Source organism: Rattus rattus, chromosome 9, assembly GCF_011064425.1.
Source record: "Rattus rattus isolate New Zealand chromosome 9, Rrattus_CSIRO_v1, whole genome shotgun sequence".
Classification (NCBI taxonomy): Eukaryota; Metazoa; Chordata; class Mammalia; order Rodentia; family Muridae; genus Rattus; species Rattus rattus.
In genome coordinates this window covers 95,612,974-95,625,541 of record NC_046162.1, presented here as the reverse complement: position 1 = coordinate 95,625,541, position 12,568 = coordinate 95,612,974, and the positions used below count along the sequence as shown (strand labels likewise).

Sequence of the window (12,568 nt, the reverse complement as noted above, 5' to 3'; positions counted from 1 at the left end):
TGAATATAATTTAAATGTACTTAGCAAACAAATGTTGCGCACTCATCTGTTCTAATACGTAAGTAACAGCAGCCATGTCAGACACTGCATTTGTAACCCATGAGCAAAGCAAGACTTGACGTTAGATTAAGGAAGCTGTCCCTGGGAAGGCAGCTGAGCGGGGAAGACATCAGTACCCTGTAGACATGCTCCTCTGTGCCTACACTGCCTCCCCTGAACACTGAGCAGGGGAGACATCAGCACCCTGTAGACATGCTCCTCTGTGCCTACACTGCCTCCCCTGAACATCAATGTTGTCCATGAAGTACCAAAAATGTATGCCCCTCCATCCCCCATCTTAAACAGTGGTCCCCAGTGTGCCCACAGGCTGGAGAAGGTGACCTCTGCTCTTTTCAGAGGATTTCAGCTTCACATCTATTAGTACTGAATATGGATATTATTAGTAAAGACTCTCATCTCCTTTGATGACAAAAGCTGTTAACACCAAATATCTACTTGGCAAATTTTAACCATCAACAGCCCCTCATCTTTATTCTTGCAGAATAAACCTAAACGTTCTGCTGTTTACCCCAGATCCCTTTACATCCCACCCTCCTATATACACCATCTCCTCTGTCTGGGTTGGTAGTCCTTGCTAGTCACATGGTAACTTCCTACTGCTGGTTCAAATATCCTTTTTACATAACCTGAATCATGGAGAAGCACACGTGACTGCGAGAGGGGAAGAGGCGACAATGCCACACGAAGCCTGAGTTTCTGAGAACAGAAACTTGCCTTCTCATCTTTATTCCCTTAGTGCCAAACTCACAGAAGGCTTTATTTACAAAATGCATAAAACATTTTTTATATAGAACCTAAACTAAACTAGGAATTAGGAAACCTCAGTACAAGTCCTTAAAATGCAGACAACTATAAATTTCACCTATTTTTTTTCAGCTTTAGAATGAGTAGCTGTTCTGTTTTGTTGGGACAGGGTATCTTGTGGCCAAGATTATACAGCAGAAGCTGACCTTGAATTCTTGATCCTTTTATCTCTACCTTGAAATGAAAACAGTAGCTTTCATTCAATTAAACATTCGCTCCAGTGACTACACCCCATGATGGCCTTACCAGGAGACTCTGGGAGATTTTTAGGCAAGCCACAATGTCCAAATAATTATTACCTCCTCCATCATGGCATCTTGTGTGGATGAGATCTCTCCTTTGGTTGCTCCACTGTGTACCAGGTTCCGAAGCCGTATACAGAATTCTCTCATCTATGATAGAAACTTATTCAGCATTCCAGTAGTTACACAAGCTGTTAAAAACTAACATATTCCCACAACACAGCTAATGCCCTGGGCAAAGTTTATAAAAACAAATGCTTTTCACCAAATGGTCCCCTTACACAGATAGTGAAAAATACTTTCAATAAGGAGAAGAAATGCGGATTATTCCCAAAGAATACTGGATCCAATTGATCTTGCTCTGTGACTCACAGTCCTCTGTGTGAGGAGGGAGGGACATCTGGGTCAGTGCCCAGCACCCTTAGAAAAGCAGGAGGCAGACCATCACCAGTCAGAACTCTTACACATTCTTAGTGAGAATTCTGTTTGCCGTTAGCATTACCTTCTCTGCCAGTCACTATGACCATGACTGCATCAACCCCCAACATGGCTTTTGTTTCTTTCATTTTGGAAAGAATCCCAACACTAAGGAGATTCCAAAATCTGAACTACAGTGCGAAAGCGACTTGTTCTTGCTCAAAATAAAATCCAAAGTTAAGGTTTATGATCCTTTGGATAAAAGTCCCCAGAGTTTTGTGGGTAGAAAACAGTCTACATTTAATACTGGGGAAACATATCTATATTTATTTTTAAATGCACTCTTTTCCCTGGGGATAACAGATCTAATTTCAGCCTTGTAGATAAGAGTGGCAGATTTTGGCAACTCCCAGTTCTTAAAAAAGAGATCTGGCAAGCAGAGCACCACCACACTAGGGCTTTAACCAGCCCTGGGAAAATGTGGAGGAGAAATGATTCATTAAGGTTACTTAAGCCATAAAAAACAGTTTAGTGACTACATCAAATCCTCAGTGGGTGGCTGAACCACACTGATGTGGTCTGGGTAAGCCTAAGAACAAAGTACACTGTTAAAAGAAGTCTTACAAATTGTTTGCTTGGTTTTGCTAGTGCATGAAGAGGCTCATTCCGTCTCTACTAGAAGCCAAGTGAGTAGCACAGAAGCGTGTGTGTGGAGACCCATGTTAACTGAACCCAGGATCCTTTTCCTTGAATATGTATGAGAAAACACTAAAATTAACAGAAACAAAACACAGTAATCTTAATGATTTCTTTTTGTTTGTTTGGTTGGGGGAGACTTTTTTTTTGAGGGAGGTTTATGCCCTCTCCTTTTAAAATATTTATTTTTTTATTTTATCCATGAGTACACTGTAGCTGTCTTCAGACACACCAGAAGAGGGCATCAGATCCCATTATGGATGATTGTGAGCCACCATGTGGTTGCTGGGAACTGAACTCAGGACCTCTGGAAGAGTAGCCAGTGCTATTAACCACTGAGCCATCTCTCCAGCCCCCTTAATGATTTCTTGAAGTTAACGTGTAGTCACACTGCTTTTGAAAGACTTTTATTTCAATAGTTATCATGTCTCTCTTTTTTTTATTTAATATTTTTTATTTACATTTCAAATGCTATTCCTTTCCTGGTTTCCCATCCATAAGCCCCTTATCCCATCCCTCTCCCCTTCTTCTATAAGGATGTTCCCCCTCCTCAACCATCATGTCTCTTTAAAAAACAGTTACAGGCCAGGTTATGGTGGTGCATGCCTTTAATCCCTCTGGAGGCAGAGGAAGATGGATCTTGTGAGTTGGAGGCCAGTCTGGTCTACAGAGCTAGTTCCAGGGCAGCCAGAGCTACACAAAGAAACCCTGTAACAAAAGACCAAAAAACCAAGGAAAAAAAATCATTTATAGTTTAGATACTAGCCCAATCTCTCCTCCTATTATGTACCTTGTGATTCAGAATATCATTCATTCTTCTGGTAGCCTCTGTCGTATGCGATTCAGGGAAGCATTTCTTAGGGACAACACCGTATTTTTCTAAAAGACAATAAATTTTAGTGTCCAATAAAGTGAAAATAAATTCTTATTAGAAATCCTCGTGAGGTTATTGGCTTCTTTAAAATAGGCTGTACTAATAAACAGAAGTGGGGTTTGTTTACATGTTTGAGAAGGTTCATATAGCCCAGGCTGTCTTCAAACTCCATCTGTGGCTTAGAATAACCTTGAACTTCTGGCCTTTCTGCCTCTACCCCAAGAGGTAGAGCACTACAGTAGACCTGGTTTATTCAGTGCTGAGGACTGAACCCAGAGCCTTGTGCATGCCAGGCAACACTCTTCCTACTGAACTTCACCCCAGACACGTCCATGTTCACTGGTTTGTTTGATTCTGCACACTGAACCTAGGGCCTTGAGCACACTGTGAAAAGTACCTTACTACTGAACCATACCTCCTGTCCCTTAAAAACAGGCTTTTAAAATGCAGTTATCTACCTTGAAATTAATTCTGATATTTTTACCTATCATGTTTTATAAAGTACTCTGCACTTCTCCCAGAGGAAAACGTTCAGATAAGGTCATTTTCAAACAAGTCAGGGTTCTGGTTGCTTGCTCTGTTGTTTGGTTGCTGCTGTTTGCACTACTGGGGATCAAACCTGGGGCCATGTGTACGCCAGGCAAGCTCTCTGCCATTGACCAAGACCTCCAAAACAATTTTTTCTTTTCCTATTTGTTTTATGACGGTTTTGCCTGCATTTATTTACATGCACCATGTGTGTGCCTGAAGAGGCCAGAAGAGTGTCTGGAATTACAGGTGCTGGGACCTTACCTTGGGTCTCCTGTAACAGGAGTAGGTACTCTTAACTGCTTACCCATCTCTTTAACCCTACCACTGTGCTTCCTGACTCCTCCGTGCTTTCCTTAAAGCTATTTTGATGTGTACGGATGTTTGCCTGCAAGTATATCTGTGAGAATGTTTAATACCCTGATGGTTATGGGCCACATGTGGGTGCTGGAAATAGAACCTGGAACCTCTGGAAGAGCAACCAGTGCTCTTTAGTCACTGAGCCCTCTCTCCAGCCTCTCAGTGGTTTTGTTGTTGTTGTTGTTTTTATGGGAAGTTACTCCTAATTAATTCTTCTCCAACCAAACCATAGTATCTATTTCTTTAGAAGAGATGGGCTTCACAAGTGAGAATAAGTAGTAAAAGTTCATAACTATGTAACCTTCTTGGAAGACAGTCACTGTCTATATAACCACTGAAGAAATGCCCTATTCCCAGTGGCAGGGCTTGGAATCCCATTAGAGAAAGGCTCTCACCAACAATATTGACAAGCATATCCCACTGTCCACCATCATTTGTAGGGTTCATAAGCAAATACTGCACCAGTCTTCCATCTTCAGGCTCTTTTTTCTGGGCTGTGTCCACAAAAGCATTCAAGAAGAAGTAACAGCGTTCGACCTAAAGTAAGAGAGCATACATAAACTTAGAGGCAAGGGGAGCCCATCATGTCACGGGCATGCATGATCAGTAGAATGGGCTCCTGGGCCAACCAAGGACGCCACTAAGACATTTCTAAAACTGACATGGGTAATTAAATACCAGCATTTGGCTTCGAAATTATATCTGAAGTTCTTTCTTATACTTGCATATATATTTCAACATACTACATCCGTGTGCTGCACATACATTCCAATGTTGAAATAAATCCTGCTATTTTAGTGTTTTTAATCAGTAAACATCTAATGGACAGTTATATTTTAAGTATTTTCAAAAGAAATAAAAATATTTGTTATTCTGTCTTCAGAAAAGTGCTACCAAATGAAAAAACTGGGTGCTTAAAAGACCAGATGATCTGAGTAAAGATACTGGAAAGGGAAATGGTAAAAACAAAGTTTTACATTTTAAATAAAGACAGTACAAGCAATGAGTTCGTAGATTTGCTATTTCTTCAGAGAACACAGCCACCTACCACACAGAAAGCAGCTGTGTGGCTGGCGCTCGAATCAACAGCACACCAGAGACCCTGGCACTGACCCTAACACCACAAAGGGAAAATAAGGAAAGGCCTTCGAGAAGGTAGAGTTCTGAGACTAGGGAAATCAGAATGGTATCACGTGTATAATAAAGACATACAGTAACGAGAAAAGCGAAATAATATAAAGGCTGTCCCTAACTAGGGCTGCTACGAAAACAGAAAGAAACCATGCAAGGTCAATTCCCTACCTTGTCCCAAAAAAACAGGTAAGACTGACTAAACTCAAATTCTTCAATGTTAAATTTTTTCATGAATGGAAGTCTCATAACATTCAAACAAGAAAAGATCCAGCATCGTCCTACAACGAGAAAGGAAACCAAGACGTTATGACTGTTTATAGACCACAATGCTCCAACTGCACTTCTAAAATCAAAGCCATGGGAAGAGCTGGACATTGAGACTAAATAGGAAATCACAGAAATATCACATTTGTTTGCTTGTTTTAAAGACAAAATACCATGTAGCCCACCTTGTCCTGGAGCCTACTATGAACTCCTGATTCTCCTCCTTCAGAATTTTATGTATATGTCACCATGCTTGGCTTGATGTGATACAGGAATTCGTGCATGCTAGGCATTCCACCAACTTAGCTACATCCTCAACCCAGAACAGAAATATTAAATCCGAAGCAAAACAAAAGATATGTAGTCACACAGAGAGGTTTAGCATTTTTAACACACACACAGGAGAGAGAGAGAGAGAGAGAGAGAGAGAGAGAGAGAGAGAGAGAGATCTTCTAGGTTAGGCATGGTGGCACATACCTGTGACCCCAGTACTTGGGAGGCTGAGGCAAGAAGATTGCTATGAGTTCAAGGTTAGCCTGGATAATGTAGTGAGTTCTAGGATAACCTAGAAACACTGAAAGAAAATGAACAGAGATCATGAATAGATTACATGATGTCCAAAAAAGACGCAGAAGGTAAAGATGCTTTGGTTTTTTTAAGTTCTTCATAAGACATTAGTAAAGTGGGAAAACGTCCATCTTTTTGACAATGCCCAAATTGTTGAGAACTTGGAAAAAATAAGCATTGTGCTTCTGGACAGAGAGAGCTAAGGAGATGCAAATCACCTGAGATTGATTTGGGAACAAAACTCTTAATTTGGAATGAACAAAAACCTTAAATTGGAATAGCACTCATCCTACAGTGAGTGCTAAGCTTAACAGAAGCTATTTTCTCACTAATGAGTTGTTGCATTTTAAAGGTGGTATTTAACTAACTGGGTTATATAAACATTTAAATACACATGGTAAGTAAGTGTAGGAGGAAGGTAGCAGGAGGATCACTTCAGTCTAAGAGTTAAAATATAATTTAAAACTTGAGACATAAATGAAAAAAAGTATTTGTTTCTTAAAGTCATGTTAACAACAACAAAATCATGCTAAGAGGCACCACTGCTCCAGGACAGAGATGTGGCTCAGTTGGCAGAAAGCCTAACTAGCATGCAGTAAAACCCTGGCTTCATCCTCAGCACTGCATAAACTAGACATGTAGTTAGTGCATGCCTGTAATCCCAACACTGGGAAGTGGAGGTAGGAGGAGGCTACCCAGAGGGCTCTTTCTCTACTTTCCCGCTCAGTTTCCCCAGCTCCATACCCTCTGTATGTACCTGGCCATCAGAATCTCTGCCACCATTAGATCTGAATTTTCAACCACAGCACACTACCATTCCTCCATTTAGTATGTTTCTGACACAGCAAAGTTCTAAACCCACACATGATAGCGTCCCTGAAGATTTTATGACAAGCATTAAGAGCATAATCATGTTTTCATTTGCCCCTATAAATGCATAATCAAAGCTTCTGCAATTTACCGCTTTCTGTATCAATTTGAGTTTTTAAAGGTTTATTTCCAATGACACCCATCATTTCTAAGTGAGGTCATGTCTTTAGAACATTCAAATACTTTGCCTTTCAAAACTGAGGGAATCTAATCTCTGGGAGCATTCCACACTAGTGTAGACTAGGGTAACTTCAGAGTGATGCCTTTACCAAAGCACAGCTCTGCTGTGAGGTGAGCTAAAAAACACTGAGAGCCTCTATGAGGCCTTGAATTAAGGGTAGCACTCTCCTGGAGGAAAATTTAAAGGGTAATTCTTTTTTTTTTTTTTTTTTTTTTTTTTTTTCGGAGCTGGGGACCGAACCCAGGGCCTTTTGCTTTCTTGGCAAGCGCTCTCCCACTGAGCTAAATCCCCAATTAAAGGGTAATTCTTGACATACGTGGATATAATATTTTCACAGGTACGAAACCATGCCTACAACACATGGGCAAATGAGAAGGTTTCTAAAAGGCACATATAAAAATTCCTAAAGTCTGCTCTCATATTAAAAGCACTCACACGGAGAATAAAGACTTGGTGGATAAACAGAATAAACCACTCCCCCACTGGTACTCTGCAGATTTTTTTTACACTGAACAAAAATGATTCTGTAACAAAGAAAAAAATAAATTGTGCTTCTGAAGAGAGACATTTTTGTTTTAGGCTTATCTGTGCACTGCCTCTCTCCCGCACACTATCCCTATTTCTGCTACTCCTGGGTGAGCTATTAAGACAAATACTTCATGAAATCAAATTACATTGTTCACTGCTATGCTCATGCACTATTAGTATGTGGAGTCAAGTGATACACCACGTAAGACCTGACCTGCTCCAGATTAACAATGTCCAAGCTTACCCTAAGAGACTGCAATCAGACCATGGAAGATTATTGTGACACATTAACTAGCCTGACAGACCACACACCCCAAGTCCTTCTGAACCAAGGCCTGTAAATGCTAAGTACTTTCTACTAGTTAAGAAGATTATTGGAAGGGCATATATTTTTCCTTTAAAATTTAAAAAATCAAATTTACTATGGTATAATTCACATACAGCAAAACATTACCCACGATAAATGTATCCTTTGAGCTTTGAGTTGCTTTAAGTAACAATACTGTATTTTCTGTCCAGACACATGGACCTGGGGTAGTGTCCAAATAAAGAAAAAAGATGCAAGGTCCCTTGAGTTCAATTTTTTTGAGACTATTTCTCCTGTTCGGATTCCTAGATAAAGCAATCTCTCAGTGTAGATGTATTTCTAACAGTTGTAACTGGACAGCAGACAGCAAAACAAGTCTTCTCAGCCAGCAAGGAATGAGAACGCAGGAACACTACAAAGTAACTACCGACAGGGACTGACCTATGAGCATGGCAACTCCAACTGCCACCACAGAGCATATTTAAAAATAGTGACCCTTTGTTGTAGTCACCTTACTGGGTTTTTTTTTTTTTTTCTATTTTATGCATTTTTATTTCAGGGCAATTCTGGGACATCTCCTATGGTTTGGATATTTTTCCATTGATTATTTGTGATCAAGGGCACAGGCCAAATCTGTCAGTACACAGCTCATCTTTGCTTTAGGTTTGTCTGTATGCAACCTCTCCCCTGTAAGCTGTTTCGATCTTCTGCTACTTCTAGATGAACTGTTACGATTAAAAATTGCAAGAAGACAAATTGCACATATCCAACATCACGTAATATCAAAACAGCATGGTGATACGCATTCAAAGACCATCATCTGTCACAAACAAACTAAACTAAAAGGAAACAAACTAAAAGCTAACAGGCCATACAACACCAAAGCTGCCACACAGGTAATGTTCTTGGGCCTGCCTTTTTTTTTTTTTTTTTTTTTTTTTTTTTTTTGTACCTATTCTCTTACTACAAGTTCTTTCAATGCAACAAAGCTCTATTATCCCAAGGCCGTTTTCAGGACGACAAAATAGGCTGTTGTCAGTAAAGTAGGCAAGAAGTCGAAGACCTCACCAGAGCTCTTCTGGTTGGTGACTGGCTTGCCTTCCTGAGGCACAACGTGCTGGAACACATGCTGAGCACCCTGGACTGTGGCCCTCTTCAGACAAATGTCCAGCAGATCGTGGGTGGTCCCGACATTCTGGGCAAGTACGAACTGAGGGTCAGAATTTAGTTTCTGGATCAAAGCAGCTACCTTCTCCGAATTTAGTCCTGTGGGGAAATCAAATGCCATTATAATTATACCCCCTCCCAAAGAGGCTGACGGGGACAGCTTTAAGATAGGGTCACTGTAGATCCTAGATTTAACTTCGCAAGAGCATCCTGCAGAGTGCTGAACCCAGAAAACCCTTTCCCGGGGCATCCTCTCCACGAGATGTCTCCCTCCTGGTGCTCTCCCGCCCTCACCTAGTCTAACCCCCACCCCACGGCCTTTCGCGCCACCGGGCCTCACGGATCTACGGAGCCCGGGAGAGGATCCCGGAAAGCACTCGTGGTACAAGCAGTGTCTCACCTGCGTTGTTCATGGTGCCCAAACTGCCTCGTGGGAAAACGTTAGTTTTCAGGGTCCTCAGGTGAGCTCTGGGGTTATACTACAACCCGCTGCCTAGCTGGCCGGACCTGGTTCTCGCACCCAAAGCGCCGGAAGAAGGAAACCCGCTCAATGGTGGCCGAGAGAAACGGGGTCCGCGGAGGGACAAAACTCCCCCCTCGCGTTGCTGAGTCAGCGCCGTCGGGTCTGGCCCCGCCCGGGAGGAGGGCCGACAGGGGCGGCCTTTCTGACGCTAGGGCCAGCACTGTAGCCCGGGAGCCAGAGCTGCTGGGTGAAGCCACCCACGATTGCAGCCCCCACTACCAGCATTGCTCACTCTTCGACTCGGCTACACCCTCCGCCATCTGTGATTCCTCTTCCTGGCTATAAGGGCGCCCTCCTGGAATCTCGAGCTCCTAGAGGAAGGAGACTGAGGGTTCTGTGCTGATAAGCCCAGATCCCTCACTGTCTAGCATTGGGGAAACTGATGCCCAGAACTCTTTTGAGAAGCCAGAAAGAGGTTTCATGAGGTGAAAAGGAACTGAGGGACCCAAAATTAGCCACGGGACCTCAGTATGGGTTGGCAGATCTCAAGAAATCCACCCAAAGGCTTTTTCTGTAGGCCCTTAGCTGACCCATCTGTTCATTTTTTTCCAATTGCAACTTGTTGCTTGGAGTCTAGTGAGAACGAAGTTCTTGTATTTGAAAGGATTTTGGAACAAATCTCTTTCCCACCCACCCATAAGCTACTACCACGGTTCTACAAATACACATCTGCTCATTTCATCTACACATTCTGGGTTTCACAAGGCTCATGAGTGGTTCCTACTGAGCCCAGCTTGGGCTAAGAAGAATGATTACGTCAGTTTCATGCATTTTTTTTTTTTGGCAATATCTACAAAATCACATATTCTCTCATTCATTCTTCTCTCTCTCTCTCTCTCTCTCTCTCTCTCTCTCTCTCTCTCTCTCTCTCCCTCTCCCCCCCCTCTCTCTCTCCAAGATAACGAATCAGTTTTTCAAGACACGGGGAATTCACTGCATATAAAATAAGTACAAACTGCACACTATAACCTTACTATTCAGATTTTTCCAGGGAGTCTAAAACCTAAGTCTTGAATCGATAATCATCCGTAGTTAAGAGGAATTCTGATATCTGGAAAGAGCCACATGCAGACACCCATCTGACATTGAGAATTCAGTCTCTATGTCCCTGAGAGACTTAGCTAAAAACCTGACATTCGACATAGCAACCATCTCCAAGGGAGCCCATCAACTACCCTATTCTGTGATTTTTTTTTCCATTTTCTGAAGAAAAAAAGAAACAAGGTAAAACTCATGCTGAAAGAAATCATAGTTCCTTACACACACACACACACACACACACACACACACACACACACACACACACACACACACACACACGATGTTCAAACTTCCTGCCCAATTCAAAGAATAAAACTGTATGCAGTGTAACAGGTCCTCAGCAAGTTTCTGATGATAAATGAAAATTAAAAACTTTAATCTTGTCAGCAAGAGATTCATGATGTGGAACTAGGAGATGGCTCAGCCGATAAAAGCACTTGCTGCCCTTCCTAGGGACCCAAGTTTGGTTCCCAACACCCAAGTCAGAAAACTGTAAGTCCAGTTCTAATGGATTCAACCAAATCTTCCTTCTGGCTACCATGGGCACTCATCCATGTGCATGTGTATATGCAGAGACATAAACATTCAAAAAAAAGTACAGCAGTGCAGTACAAGTAGCGAGAGCCAGATGCTAGAAAGACAGAGATGATAAGGCTCGGCTCAAGGGTAGAACACTTGTTCAGCATGCATGAGAACCCTGGATTTAGTCCTCAGTCCCACAAGAAAGGAAAGGGGGGCAGGTGGTGATAGTTTTGAAGAGTAGATGGAATTTTACAAGACAAAGAGTGTGAGAGAGAGAGAGAGAGCATTCAAGGTAACAGTAAAGGCACAAGGTGTGAGAGCACACGACAAGATCAGATCCAAGCCTCCCTGCATCACAATTTGATGTGGTTAAAAGCAAGAACTGTAATGAGATCAGAGGCAAAGAACAGGACCAGGAAAGTAGGTTTGGGCTGGGATGTGAAGGCTTTTATATGCCACACCTGAGCATCTGGACTTTACGATTAATTAGAAGTCAAAAATAGGTTTAAACATAGGAGCAATGCTCTCAGATCTGTGTAAAGGAAGATCTGGTGGCTACGGGGAGGGGAGAGATTCTGGAGACGGGAATTAGTCAGAATGCTACTACACTTGTAGAACACTTGGGAGATAACAACACCCTTAATTGTAGAGAGCGAGGAAGCATGGAAAACCTCAAAGCTCTCAGTTGAACTAGAAAAGAAAAGATGACATCATTAACCAAGACCCAGCTTTTAAAACTGTTGGCTTTAACCCCATATGGGATCATGTAACTGGTGGTAGGATGTGGGTTATGAAAATTTTTGCAACAGGGGCTGAAGAGATGGCTCAACTGTTAAGAGCACTGGTGGCTCTCCCAGGGAACCTAGGTTCAATTCCCAGCACCCACAGTGTGGCTCACAACCATCTCTTCTAGTTCCAGGGAGCTGACGCCCTCTGGCCTCCATGGACTCTCTGATGTAGTATGAAAACATACATACAAGTAAAACAGCAGTACACATAATTCAAACAAAAACAAACAAACAAACAGCTAAATTGACAATCATAAAAGGTTTCTGAACATGTGATCACCAAACTTTATTCAAAATCCAGCATTCGGTGAATTTGAAATGTGTCTGGCAACACTGAGCCTGTGTTGCCTCATAAGGCATCACTGCAGCCTGGTATTTGAATACAGGATATGAGCACAGGCCCGTGTCTGTTGTCACACCAAGCAACACCAATGAGTAATGTCTGAGACGCCTCGGCAGTACACCAGCTACACTGTCTACTGTGAACTGCAGAGTTTTGTTGTATACAAGACGTTCTTCTCTCATTAAAATACAGTAGCTTGATTATAAAACATTTTAACTATCTCCCGTCATTGTCTTCAAGGAAGTGTCAAATTAGTATATCCTCAGATTTTTATTGTGTTAAAATGTCTGATTTTGAAGATTGCTGTTTGTGTTGCTGACTTGTGTTTCATATAAAAAAAAATCATTAAATG

General features: G+C 41.9%; 1 protein-coding gene across 1 annotated transcript in view; it reads right to left on the bottom strand.

Moving 5' to 3' along the window:
* Blmh (bleomycin hydrolase) overlaps positions 1-9,654 on the bottom strand; it is a 42,929-nt gene extending 33,275 nt beyond the window's left edge. Inside the window, exons 1-6 of the mRNA XM_032912068.1 lie at positions 9,400-9,654; positions 8,901-9,098; positions 5,284-5,393; positions 4,377-4,518; positions 3,010-3,098; positions 1,164-1,256 (exon numbers count right to left, since the gene is read on the bottom strand). Coding sequence (XP_032767959.1) covers positions 1,164-1,256; positions 3,010-3,098; positions 4,377-4,518; positions 5,284-5,393; positions 8,901-9,098; positions 9,400-9,412 — 645 coding nt within the window. The 5' untranslated portion in view covers positions 9,413-9,654. The remainder of the gene's footprint in view (positions 1-1,163; positions 1,257-3,009; positions 3,099-4,376; positions 4,519-5,283; positions 5,394-8,900; positions 9,099-9,399) is intronic.
* Between the last annotated feature and the right edge of the window lie 2,914 nt (positions 9,655-12,568).